Genomic DNA, 13,498 nt, shown 5'->3' on the forward strand with positions numbered 1-13,498 from the left:
AAATCAGAAATCCTTAATTTGGATATGTCCTTAAATTTGAGCAGTGTTTAAGCACTGTTATTTAAATGAAATGAACCAGACTCAGTATTAACTCAGTATTAGATTTGCTTAGTCAGTAGCAGTCAATGGGACAGCAATCTATGCACAGTACCCAAGAATAAAAATAAAATTTGAAAAGAAAATGAGGAAAATAATTAATTTTGATAGTTAATTAGCCTATTTCTATTTTCCCTTTCATAAAAGTAATGTAATCTTGACTACAGTATAAATTCTGAAACAACTAAAGCATTGATTTCAGATAAAGTCTATTAATTCTAAAAATCAATTTTATGCACAGATTTTAAAAGCAAGTTCAAGGAAAAATGGCCAAGGACAATTCTTCCAATTGAACAGAGAATATAAATTTTTCCAGAAAATTTACACATTGAAATGTAAAACATTTGAAAAGATCACCATTTCTACCTCTGTGCAAAAGGAATATTGGACTATTATTATATGTCCTCAGCCACCTATTTATAGTTATTTATGCCTGTTGCTAGCTTTACATCAATCTCAGGCATGTCCAGTGACGTTGAGTTGTAATTTTTTGCCTAAATTTTAAATTGAGATTTAATTCAGACGTACTTTCAATTTTTAAAAATAAGCACATGTACTGTGAATGAAAAGGGGAGTGTGTGTCATGAAATGAAGCCAATGACAAACTGTAACAACTTGGAATTCATTCAATTTCTTCCTTGGTTACTAGTAAAAACGCCATGTTTTAATTATTTCTTGTTTGCTGACTCTGAATAATAGCCAAGTTTAAGCAGCCAATTGCTTTGCTTTTTTAAAAAATTCAAATACATTGAGAGATTTGAGCAATCATCTCATGTTCATCAGGCCATTGAGTGCTTAATGTCCTTAGACATGTGGTGTTATATTCTCTCACAACAGCTGCCTGTGGGAAGAACATTTATCAAATAGACCCAAGTAATAGTCCAAATCTAAGAAGCTACAGCTGAGAAGGGCAATAACAAAGATAGAAGGGTTTTAGTGGGGGCCTATCTAACGTACCTTTTTTACATTTAATTTTTAGTTTATCTTGGAGTATAATTGACTTACATTATGTTGTGTAAGTTTCAGGTGTACAGTAAAGTGATTCATTTACACATATACATATATCCTTTCTTTTTCAGATTCTTTCCCATAAAGATCATTACAAAATATGGAGTAGAGTTTCCTGTGCTATACTAACTTACCTTTTGATGTGACTCAAGATTAGTAAATGCACATAAATGGATGACACGTAGATTTACGATCTCTTCCTGAGCTGCACTCATTTCTAAACTGAAGCCACAGAGTGCAATGCCTATCGATTTAATTACACAGCAAGCTAACTGAAACTTCGAAAAGCGTGGTGCTTTCTATGCCTAAGAAAAACCAAGTACTGTTGGGAGAATTCCCAGACTGAGGTATTCAGAATGGACCCTCAATTAGTGGATCAAACCACCATTCCATTCAATTCCCTTTTGAACTGTCACGATAAATGTTCCAATTAGTCCAACTTACTAATTGGTTAATGTGGCTGGCTACCCCCAAAATTAACATAATCTGCATATTTAGCTACACACTTTAACTACATTTTCAAATGATTTGAGCTAGACGAAACAGTTTGTAAGTGTTCCTTGGGTATTGAAAAGTACAGCAAAATAGGTAAGGATTAGTTCCATTCATTGAAAAACCAGAAAAAAAAATATCTACTGGGGCTTAAAAAATGCAAATAGCCAAAGGAGGAGAAAAAGGGAGGGACAAGTGAAAAGACAAAATTAAAAGTATTAAATAAACATTTTCTCTGGAATTCAGGTTTTCCCCTCCTGTTGCAACAAATGTGCTAAATGGAAGAATTTTCTTAGGTGAAATTTCTTCAAGGATAATGAGGTGAGTGAAAATTAGCACATTTTCTTTCCTTCCTTCTTCTGCAAAAAATAAAGTGTCATACTTGAGCCTTTTTGATTTATCCACAGTGTCAGGCATTAACATTTATAACCCCCCATTTATAGCATTTATAACCCCCCATTTATAGCATTTATAACCCCCCATTTATAGCATTTATAACCCCCCATTTATAGCATTTATAACCCTCCATTTGGGGTGTGATGGAGCAGCTGGTGTTCTGCCGCTCAGATTTTTGGTTCCGTTCCATTCAGGAACACAGTAGGAAACATTCTCCTTGTTACTTTTGGAAAACAAACGTCAAGAGTTTTCAGATCAACTTTTGGCCAACTGTTTGCCCCTGTAAGTACAGGGGGAGATTTTTGTAGATATATGTATAGTTCTTTATTATAAACCCAAGCAACTTCGCTTCCAGTTTTATTATTTGTATGCTGTTAACTAAGAAAGCAACACCTAGCCGCCAGGAGAAATAAAAACAAACCACTTAACTTCAAGAGCAAATAGGTTTTTCCTGACCAATGGGTAAATGCAAAGAGCTGAAACTGTTAATGTTCACAAGACTAGAAATTTTAGCTAACACGAAGAGGTATTGTGCTTTGGAAGCAAAACAAACAAAAGGCTTCCAAAAATTTGCAACCTTCCCCCCAGTAAGATAGGGAAATAAGTCAATTCTTTTCTTGATTGCTTAGTACAAATTTGAAATATATTGTTTGGGGCTGAATAGTATCTCCTCAAAAAGTTTCCCCTAACCCCAAGAAACTCAGGATACGATCATGTTTGAAAATAGTCTTTACAGAGATGATCAAGTTAAAGTTACCGTAATGGGCTCTAAGTCATATAACCAGCACCTTTCTGGAGCAGACAGAGGTGGGTACACACAGGTAGCACCCCACATGAACACTGGAATTGTGTTGCCACCAACCAAAAACTCCTGGAAGTAAGGAGAGGGGCCAGGGACAACTCATTTCCCAGTGTCATTTGAGGGAGCCCAGCCCTGCCAACACGTTAATTCGGGATTTCTGGCCTCTAGAACAGTGAGACAATAAATTTCTGTTATTCTCAGCTACCTTGTTTGTGGTGGTTTCTCACAGCCGTGCTAGGAAACTAACAATTCTACTAAAAATATGTTCCCCCCCAAATCCAGAAAAAAGAACCTGCCTAACAAAAGTGTCTCCATCTTACACATAAGTTGTACTCTGGAATTTCATCTGTAAGAATGCTAAGACTAGAATCTATTTCCCACACTGACATGGGGATTTGACTTCCAGGCCTGTACTAACCTCTCATTCAAATAAAGTATCCTCAATAAGCACTCCAGAGTCAGTGTTCTGAAAAACTCTGGCCACGATCCAGTTAGAAACACATTTTACTTTGTGACAGTGCACAGATACGTAAAAGAGACACACATTTCATAGCATTAATTCTTACTTTGCATGTTTTCTATTTTGTCATATTTCACTTATATAGAATTATATAAAACACGCTAGTCACAATCCGCTAAATTGGTTTTATGACCACCAAAAGGTCATGACCCACAGTTGAAAAATGCTACGCTAAAAACACACCTCCCTGGCTTGAGGTATAATTAATACACAATGAATGATGCTGAAGTAAGATCTACATTCTCATAGGACAGACAGCAAACACTCTTCTCTTCTCTGCCCCACTGTCAGAATCAGCTCTGGGCCAAAAGTACAGATTTTGTTGAGACTGGATCACAGAGAAAATCAGAGAGAAAGCAGGTCCGGATACACCTAGCAATACAGATGTGAGAAAGTCATTCTAGGTGAGCATGGAGGAGCTGATAGAGGATTTCCAGGTCTCTTCAATATTCTTTTGCTGCTTATACCACAGGATGGTGTCAAGAAGGAGACTCAGGGACCCATGGTCTTTTTTGATTTCGCCTTCCTTACTGACCTGGGCTTCCCAGGTTGCGCTAGTGTAAAGCATCTACCTGCCAATGCAGAAGATGCAAGAGATGTGAGTTCAATTCCTTGGTTGGAAAGATCCCCTGGGGTAGGAAATGGCTACCCACTCCAGTATTCTTGCCTAGAAAATTCCATGGGCAGAGGAGCCTGGTGGTCTACAGTCCATGGGGTCGAAAAGAGTCAGATACAACTGAGAGCTTCTAGAGATTACTAATGACCGTGGCATTCTTTATCACCTATATTCTGTCTCTTCGATTCAAAGAACTAGTATACTTGGAAGGAACTAGGGAGCATCTTACTTTATTTCTGTCCCTCTACCCAGCTAGTTCTGTCCCTGGATGCCCTTCTAATGAACACTGTTCAATCTCTAGGGAACTGGAGGGGACTGGTGAGGGTGTGTGCCTGTCAGCAACAGGATGTAAAGCTTTTAAGCAGGGAGGGGTGGGGCTGCTTTACCTTCTGTCTCTTTTGCATCTTTTCCTACAGTGAGAATGTCAAAAGGAAACTATTACTACCTGTGGACTGGCTAACACAGCCGAGAGTCTCACACCGCACTTTACAGGGGATCCTGGCTGGAGATGTGTTTAGAAGTCACCAGACAGAGTCCTCATTCCTGTTATAATAATTTCAGTTGCATTAACAGCCAACTGCTCTCCTTAAAAAAAAAATCCCTCACCCCCACTCGTGGTCAGTCACCAAACTGCACTGATTCTATCTCAAAAAGAGACACATCTCTTGAATCTGACCTTTCCTTTCCATTTCCACTGCTTTAGTCCATCACAGTGGCAATACTCATTTTCCCCTGCCACCCAGACCAGTTTATCCTTAATACTCCCATCAGATTTATCTTCCTAACCTGAAAGCCTCTCCTGTTTCCTCTTTGTCTTTGGGGTGAAGTCCAGATGTCCGAACCTGGCACACAAGGGCAGCGAGCTTCCATCAACCTCGCGCTGCACTTTCGTAACCCTGTCTGTACGTGCTGTTCCCTCTGTCTTGAATGCTTCCGGCACTTCTCTCTCTGTCTGGTAAATACTTCATCTCTCAGCTCAAATGTCATCTAATCTGGGAGGCCATCTCCATCACCCTGGAGAGGGGAGCGGCTTCTCCATGCAGGTTCCCAGACACTCTGTCCACAGCCATAAACCAGTGCCCAGCACATGATGCCAGAATTCCAGTTTGGAAGCTGGCCTCACTTCCTGGACTGGTCTTTATCTTTGTCCCCTGCAGCACCTAGCAAGGTACCCAGAACATTCTGGGTGTTCCGTCAGTGGCTGAGGAATAAAATCAGCATCACTCAGACCATGCTGAGTGCTGACACGACCATGTGATTATGCATTTTGAAAACATACACCGTTTATAATTTGTAAAATTAAGTTTCCCAACTGGATGCATGCTCAGATAGCTGTATGTTGATTATTTTAAGTTATCTTGTTCCCTGTTATTTCAAACTTAATGGAACTGCAACTGTGCCATGGGCTTTCTCCCACCCTTATTTAGAGAATTTATTTTCTCCCACTGCACAGTTAGAGGTGGGAGTGCTGCCATTGTGCCAGTAATGTAAACACTGTCCTTTCTGTAGGGTACTGTGAACCCAGAAAAGGATATGTTCGGGCAAAGCAATGTTTGAATACGGGCTTGCCACATACTCTATCTGTTTGTTCTGGCTTGAGAGCAGGAAAAGAAAATTTTTTCACTTCATTGCAAAGCCAAAGCTTTGTGTGGAGCTTAAAGAAATTTTTGGTTTAGTCACAAAACTGTTTTCAAGGCAGCTGGAAGCTTTCATTTGTCTCTGAGATTCTTGTTCAGCAAAGTGCTGTTTATCATTATTATAGATATAGCAAGATCGCCTTCGGGAGGCAGCAATTTAGAATGTAATATACAGTAAGTTTTTTTTTTTTGGTGGGTTGATATTAATGGATAAGAGAATATTTTTAGAACATTAACAAATACATTGAAATATTTCCTAATCTTTGGCTCTGAAACAAAAGCAAAGGAATAGGTGGTACCTGCAAAAGGGAATAGTAAACTTTTTTTTTTTTTTACTAAGTTCTTTGAATTATTACCCTGGTAGCTCAGACAGTAAAGAATCTGCCTGCAGTGCAGGAGACCTGGGTTCAATCCCTGGGTTGGGAAGATCCCTTGGAGAAGGGAATGGCTACCCACTCTAGTATTATTGCCTGGAGAATCCCAAGGACAGAGGAACCTGGCAGGCTACAGCCCATGGGGTTGCAAAGAGTCAGACACAACTTAGCAACTAACACTTTCACTTTACAACCATTCTTAATGGTTTGCTATAACAAGGTGCCACAGATTGGGTGGCTTCAACAACAGAAACACTGACTTCTCACATTTCCAGAGATTGGAAGTCTGAGATAAGGGTGCCAGCATGGTCAGGTTCTGCTGTGAGCTCTCTCTGGCTTGCAGACTGCCATCTTCTTGCTGTACCTCCACCTGGATGGAGTTGGTGGATGGGGAGATTGTGCTCTGGTACCTTTATCTCCTTGTAAGGGCACAATCCTATCATGGGAGCTCCACCTCCATGAGCTCATGCAAACCTAATTATTCCCAAAGGTCCCACTTTAACATACCATCACACTAGGGACTAAAGCTCCAGTATATGAATTTGAATAGTTTTATCATTTACAAAGAACTATAATATTCTTAGGAGATCCAACCAGTCCATTCTGAAGGAGATCAGCCCTGGGATTTCTTTGGAAGGACTGATGCTAAAGCTGAAACTCCAGTACTTTGGCCACCTCATGAGAAGAGTTGACTCATTGGAAAAGACTCTGATGCTGGGAGGGATTGGGGGCAAGAGGAGAAGGGGACGACAGAGGATGAGATGGCTGGATGACATCACTGACTCGATGGACGTGAGTCTCAGTGAACTCCGGGAGTTGGTGATGGACAGGGAGGCCTGGCGTGCTGCGATTCATGGGGTCCCAAAGAGTCGGACACGACTGAGCGACTGATCTGATCTGATCTGATAATATTCTTTAACTACAAAATTTCCCCTCGAAGTAAGTATGTTAGGCATTATCACCCGCACTTCATAGGTAAAGAAAATGACTTGCCCAAATTCACATGGCTAACTCACTGTCAGCATCTGGATATCTGGATATGTTTCTTGACAGCAAGTGTACTATCTTTTCATTGCTTTCCCCACTGTTTTCTGCTGACTCTCTAATACCTCTCCTTTTCCCCCCAGTAGTGTAGATAGGGTGATCCCTGTAAAATTTAAGAATAACCGTCACTTTAATTCACACCAGCTTCTTTGTTTGGGGTAAACAGCAAATATTTAGACTTCAGATCCACTGCAACCATCCCATGACAGCAGAGCCCATGGAGGTCTTCCTTGTCCGCACGCATTCTCATTACTACCAAACACAGACCACACTGGTGAGGAAATCAAAGTTCAGACACGCAACCCCGGAAGGGTTAACCCAGACTTGAGGTAAGGCAGCTTTTAACTCCCTCTGAGACTGAGGTGGGTCATAGAAGGGAAGGTTGGGGAGGTTGAGTGCTATCAACGTGCAAACAAGTTTGGAATAGCATGCGTTTTCAGATAAATTAACCTAAGGCATCACCACCACAAACAGTAGAGGGCTCTCTAACATCACACAGGAGATTCAAAAGCTGGCCCATTATTGCCGGGGTTGTTCCTTGGTTAAGTCTCCCATCATCCCCATGTTACCAATGTTTACTTGCTTGCAAAAGAATATTCCAAAAACCAATACTTAGAAAGGCCAGATGGATTCTGTTGATAAGAGGTTCAGAGAAATTTTCCCATGCTGGATCACTAATATATGTTAATTAATACTGTTGCTATAAATCTTCTTAAAGAGCCATTGCCATTTGCAATTTGGTATATTTCACCATCATGAAATAAATATTCAATAATGTATACTGAATATCATAATTTGCTTGATGAAGTAATGAAAAGAGAGTTATACTGACATTACTAATTTCAGTTTCCCACTTTTATAAATAAATCAAATGGAAAAAGGGATGTGAAAGCAGATGACAATGCATTAAAATCAAAGGAATCTAGATTAGTCATTAGTGCACTTAACTTCATCTTCCATCATTAGTTTTTGTGGCCATAAGATGAGTTAGTGACTATCTGAAAGTTAATCTAGCAAATCAAAATACTACTGTGAAGTTGAGAGCTTTGTCATGGACATAAGAGTGAGTCAAGACTATTTCTTGGCCTATTGAAACCTTCTACATATAAAATGGAATCCTCACCTACAGATCCACAATATCCAAGGAAAAAAAATACAATGGAATATGAATCAGGAAAGGTGCTTGAGGTATAAGTAAAGTCTAGAGTCTAATAAACTATCTCTTTAGTGATAGAAAGTAAATTTGTTGTTGTTTAGTCGCTAAGTCTTGTCTGATTCTTTTGCGACTCCATGGACTGTAGCCTTCCAGGCTCCTCTGTCCAGAAGATTTTCCAGGCAAGAATACTGAAGTGGATTGCCACTTCTTTCTCCAGGGGATCCTCCCAGACAAGGAACTGAACTCGCATCTCCTGCACTGGTAGGCGAATTCTTTACCACTGAGCCCACCAGGTAAACCCGGAAGGTAAATTTAGTACCTGAGAAAAAACTTGTTTCAATTCTTTATATAGTTTCTCTACTTAATTCTGATATTATTCTATTTCCTTAGAAGCACTTTTTTAGCTGTCAAGAATATCAATACAATGCTATAGAGCACAAATATTTTAGTATTTCTAAAAATAACTAGAATAATTTAACCATCTCAATAGATGTATTATAAGATCTATCATTAGTTTAAGTCATTTTGAAGTGAACTTTAAGAACTGAGTTCTTTACAGAGGATCAAATTTTAAACATTCAGCCTTTGTAGTTTTTCTGAAAATGGTAAGTTTCAACATAGTCACTTCCATCCTGGAGAAAGTCTGCAAATTATGTTAAGTTATAAACAGATAGTAAAATACATTAAAGGGAACCAAAGTATTTTACTTCATTCTTAGCTTTCAATCTGTTATTCTCATCTTAGTTACTGATTAGCAGTAACAAATTTATCTTCTATATACTTTCACAACATGCTAAGAAAGGCTAAAAAGTCACTCATGGGAATTATAAGCTAAGTAGACATTGGGGTACAAACACGCCCTCTAAAAAGATCATACACTTATATGAGGTTACATAAAACATAGGGTAGTATTATCCATGCAGGCACATCTCTATTATCATGTTAATTATAATGTCCATTACCCAATTCACCACATGTATTGTAATTGTCTGGTAATGTGTCTGTGTCCTCACTAGCATGTGAGCTCTCTGAAGCAGAACTGTGTCTTCATTCTCTTAGTATCACTGGCAATACAGAGTGGTATTCAGTCATAAAGAAAACATTAAAAAACACTGTAAGTATCTTTTGTTTTAATATGTAACACTGACCGTCTAGTAAATGAAAACATCAATTAAGACAAAGACACTTCGCATAAGGTCCTGATATTCAATATGTTATTTGGGGATATTGAGTAGTATAGTGTTAGCATCTTATATATACCTGCTGTCAATGGCTTTATATAAGTTATAATCATTAACTAGAGTTTAGATCAGTGTTTCTCTGAGTGTGTGGACCATTTGTACCATATTTACTTTCAGGAAGCTTGTTAAAAATGTCGATACTTCCCTGTCACACCCAGATTCAGATTCAGTATCAGGAAGACACTGATTTTAAAATAAGTTCCCCAGGTAATTCTCATGCAGCTAAAGTATGAGAAGCACTGGGCTCTCTGCTCAATACAAACATGGGTGAGCATGAGTTTCTCTTAACTGGTATTTAAAGTTATTCTTTCCCTCATCCACTGTTAATTCAGTTTCTAGCCCCTCAGTGTTCTTAAACAGAATGGAGCAATGCATTCAGCCCACAATGCAAGACTCTGCAACTTTCCTGCTCCAGGCAGGCTAACAGTGGGGGTGGCTGGCAACAGTCACCTCTACTAGACATCACAGAAATCCTTAGCCAAAGACACTGTATTGGGCTTGGAAGAAGCAATTATGTGTAGGAACCAGAAAGCTTTCTACATAAGCGCACAAGCCTACCTGTTCCTTGCCTTCAAGAGGTGTTTGATCACAGGCAGGCACAGGCTGAAGTGAGGATTGCAAGGTAACCAAATTAAATCCGCAGACATAGGGAGACAGTGAATACAGTGATCAGCAATCTTGAATGCAAATTCACATTATTCCTCTTACATAGGTTTATTTATAAGGACTAATAATTAATAAGGACTAAGGACTAATAATTTTGGAAGAAATTACGCTGATTCTATTTTAGCTTTCATCAACTTAATTCCCTAAACAATATTTTAGCAGAATACAGATCTATTTTCTTAACAGTTATTATATCATTGTGCAGCTTATTACAGAGTTCAGTTCTAGAAAGGGTGTGCTTAAGACACTTAAGAACTGACACCATTATAAGAAAAAATAAGCCCCCAGCTTTAAAGCTGGAGACTACATCAAGAGTCCAAAAAGTGTACATTAGTTTGTAGTCTTCTTGCAAGTTTCAAATGCATGGCACTTCCCACTGAATTAATATAGACAAATTTCAGATCTATCCATCAGTCACTTTCTGCTCCCCTGGGTTATCAATTTTAGAAAAGGAATCCCAGGGACATCCGCGTCAAGTTCCATTACAGTGCAGGTGTCATTACAGCGAAAGAAAAACAATTATCCCATTTCATCTCACGGGGTACATCTGCAGGAACCATCTTGCAAATGAACACTCAACTTTGGTTTGCCTTATTTTCATATTACAACATGACCGTCTGGTAAAATGGTTTTTAAAAAAGAAATTCATTTTTTGTATAGGTTTTCCTCTTATGGATAAACCGTATTTACTACGTGACTTTTAAAATCACTTTCATTAATAAAACTCTCTATAGTTTTCTTAGAGGAAGCATTTACATAGAATCAAATGCCACGGCATGTACAGCAGTTGTAGCTGAAATAGTATAACATGATTGGCAAAAGAAATTCTAAAAATCCTAAAACATGACCTTGGGCAACTGAGGATTTACCCCAAGCCTCATCTTCTAGTCATGAAACTGGAGGGCTAGACTCCTTCACCTCAGAGGTGACTTTCAGCTTCAACATTCCGAGACATCTTATTCACTTAATTTACCAACAGTGATCTTTTTTGACATGGCTTTTGTTTAAATTTACTTTTCTCTGCTTTAGTATAACTCCTCCACCCCACCCCCCAATCCATATTACAATCATTAATGAACAAAACAGAGCCTTGTGCTCAATCATTCTTACAGAGCAGTTTGGTTTGCTTGTTTAAAGGTGTCATCTGTGTAATAAACCTATCTAGAATTATTCATGGGGAAATAATATCCTTAGCATCTATGTCCATGTATTATAAAGTACTTATTGATAGAAAATCCTTGTCTAGATATAAAATTCAATGCAGAGGGCTCCTAAAATGCATTTTTAAAAGGTCTCTCCCCTTGTCGCCATCCTTCAAAATGAGATTAGAGCTCACCACAGCTTCATAACATCACTTAGAAACTCATTCAGTTTCTAATTCAGTTTTATTTTAAACCTGCTCAATATATTCTTCAGTTTCTGTTTTTCTTCAGATGTCAAAGCTATTTTCTTATATTTATTTTTATTCTTCTTCACCAAACAGTGAAGAAGATCATTAGTTGGGCGTAAGTGTCAGCATAAGAAGCAATATGTTTACATTTTTCTGGTCTTGAGTTTGCAGCAGATTACTGAAAGATGCCAAGTATCGGCAAAGTTATATAGTTTTACACCACTCAGAAAATACGGAAGAAAAACCCCAAACAGGAAAGAATACTACCTTTGCAGAGGCATGATTTCACAAGCCATCCTTGTCTGTAAATTAGCAAGGGACCCTCACAACTCTCTCTTCCGCGCCTAGTGGGGGCGTCTGTGCAGGGACCGGGTGCTCACAGCGGCTGGGCCAGGCTGGGGGCGGGAGGTTGCGCCTCACCGCCGGAGAAGCGGCTTGCTCTGCAGTCCGCCAGCGTCCCGCTGCTCTCTGCCTCCAAACTTCTTCAAGCAGTGCTATTCGATCGCTGCCTCTCTTACATTTCCACTGCAGTCCACTTTGACCTTTGTTCCAGGGAAGCAGCTGAACCACCCAGCCAATCAGAGGAGCAGCTGCTGGAGGGCTTAAAGGCGCTGCTTCTTCTGCGGTGGCTGCTGCTCCTCCCCTGGCTCCTCAGCGGGCTTGCCTAATTCTGGTAACACGAAACTTTCCTCGGAGCCCTTCCACAGACGGGCTTGTCAGTCTGGGGAAACAACCAATAACTGCGGCAAGAGCAGAGTCCCTTGACTGCTCAGTACTGAGACTGCCAACAAGGAAATCCATTTGTCAAGGAAAGACACTGCCTCTGAAACTGAAGGTTTCTGTGACAGAAGGCATAAGCTGCCTCTTTTCTTCTTAAAAAAGAACAAAGAAAAAAAATCAAACCACTAACACTGAAAGGCGTGATACTCTTCCAGAAGGCACGCAGGCACTCTTCTAGACCCCTGCCCTACCCATATTTATTTCCTGCTGATGTTTACATTGCGGTGGCTACTAGTCACTGGTGACATCTCCCAAGGCACGTAGCTCTCATTTCTGGGGAGAACACACGTCCTAAGACTGACTGCTCAGGGTCTCAAGGGATCAATGTGACTATTTCCCATGGAAATATTTCAACTTATTATTTCTGCATTTTATCCTTATAAAATTGAATGTGTTTATTTAAATACCCATTTTCCTCTAAGAATATCACCAGCATATTTTTGGTAGGTTGGTTATTTATTGATTTTTTTTTTTTTTTACAGGTAACACCAAATCAACTTCTCATAAGGGCTGCTAAATGCCTGTTAGTTACCTAACTTTCCCTTATTTTCCTCTTCAGTGGGGAATACTAATGTGTTGTTTTAGGAACATAACTGTTAATCCATAGGTTTCAAATACTGCAGAACAAATCTAGAAATATATTTTATTAAGCTTTCCTTCACAGCATAGGACTTGCTGAGAGTTACAACAAAGCCCAGAGCATCACTTTTAGTACAAGGGCAGAGGGCCAGAGTCCACAACATTGAGAAACAGAGGGGGCTTGTATGACCAAAAATGTATCCTTCTCCCCTGTAGTTTTCCCCAGATTTCTTACAGATCACTCATAATTCTGAATTTAGAACACAAAGCCCTACTGTAAGCATCCACTCTCCTTTGCTATACCTACTAATAAAAATATTCACTGTCCGACTAAATACTCTATCATATTTATGATGATGGATTAGTCATCCTAAAAGTTATATTCAGACATTATGATAGAATCAATAACTAAAATCAGCCATTTAAAACAATGGAAGTTTTAAGTGTTTTAAAGTAAATTCAGAACTTACTTTTATTGAAGGTATCAGTACAGTGTTTTGATTCTAGACTTAGAAATTCTAACCATTCTCCAGTAACAATAACCTTGTTTTATGTATTTCTTAAGTTTTTTACCTTTCAAAAATGCATCTCTGTATCTTGCTTAACACTTCATTTCTGGAGATAGGAAATCACTGTTACATATCATGATATCATTTCACTGATGAGTAAACTTGGTACTAGAAAATGAAGCAATTTGGAAA

At 39.1% G+C, this 13,498-nt stretch overlaps 1 protein-coding gene across 11 annotated transcripts in view; it reads right to left on the reverse strand.

Annotated features, from left to right (window-relative positions):
- Positions 1-13,498, reverse strand: part of FAM13A (family with sequence similarity 13 member A) — a 330,402-nt gene that overhangs the window by 89,434 nt on the left and 227,470 nt on the right. For 4 of the 11 annotated variants that reach the window (XM_055587622.1, XM_055587619.1, XM_055587618.1 and 1 more), the window contains one exon: positions 9,941-9,985. The exons of 3 other annotated variants lie outside the window; for them this stretch is intronic. In XM_055587622.1, the coding sequence (XP_055443597.1) occupies positions 9,941-9,985 (45 nt within the window). Of the gene's footprint in view, positions 1-9,940; positions 9,986-11,705; positions 12,120-13,498 lie in introns of those variants that run through there. 4 more of the 11 variants (XM_055587626.1, XM_055587625.1, XM_055587628.1 and 1 more) reach the window with 4 other exon arrangements.

This window comes from Bubalus kerabau, chromosome 7 (assembly GCF_029407905.1).
Source record: "Bubalus kerabau isolate K-KA32 ecotype Philippines breed swamp buffalo chromosome 7, PCC_UOA_SB_1v2, whole genome shotgun sequence".
Taxonomy (NCBI): Eukaryota; Metazoa; Chordata; class Mammalia; order Artiodactyla; family Bovidae; genus Bubalus; species Bubalus kerabau.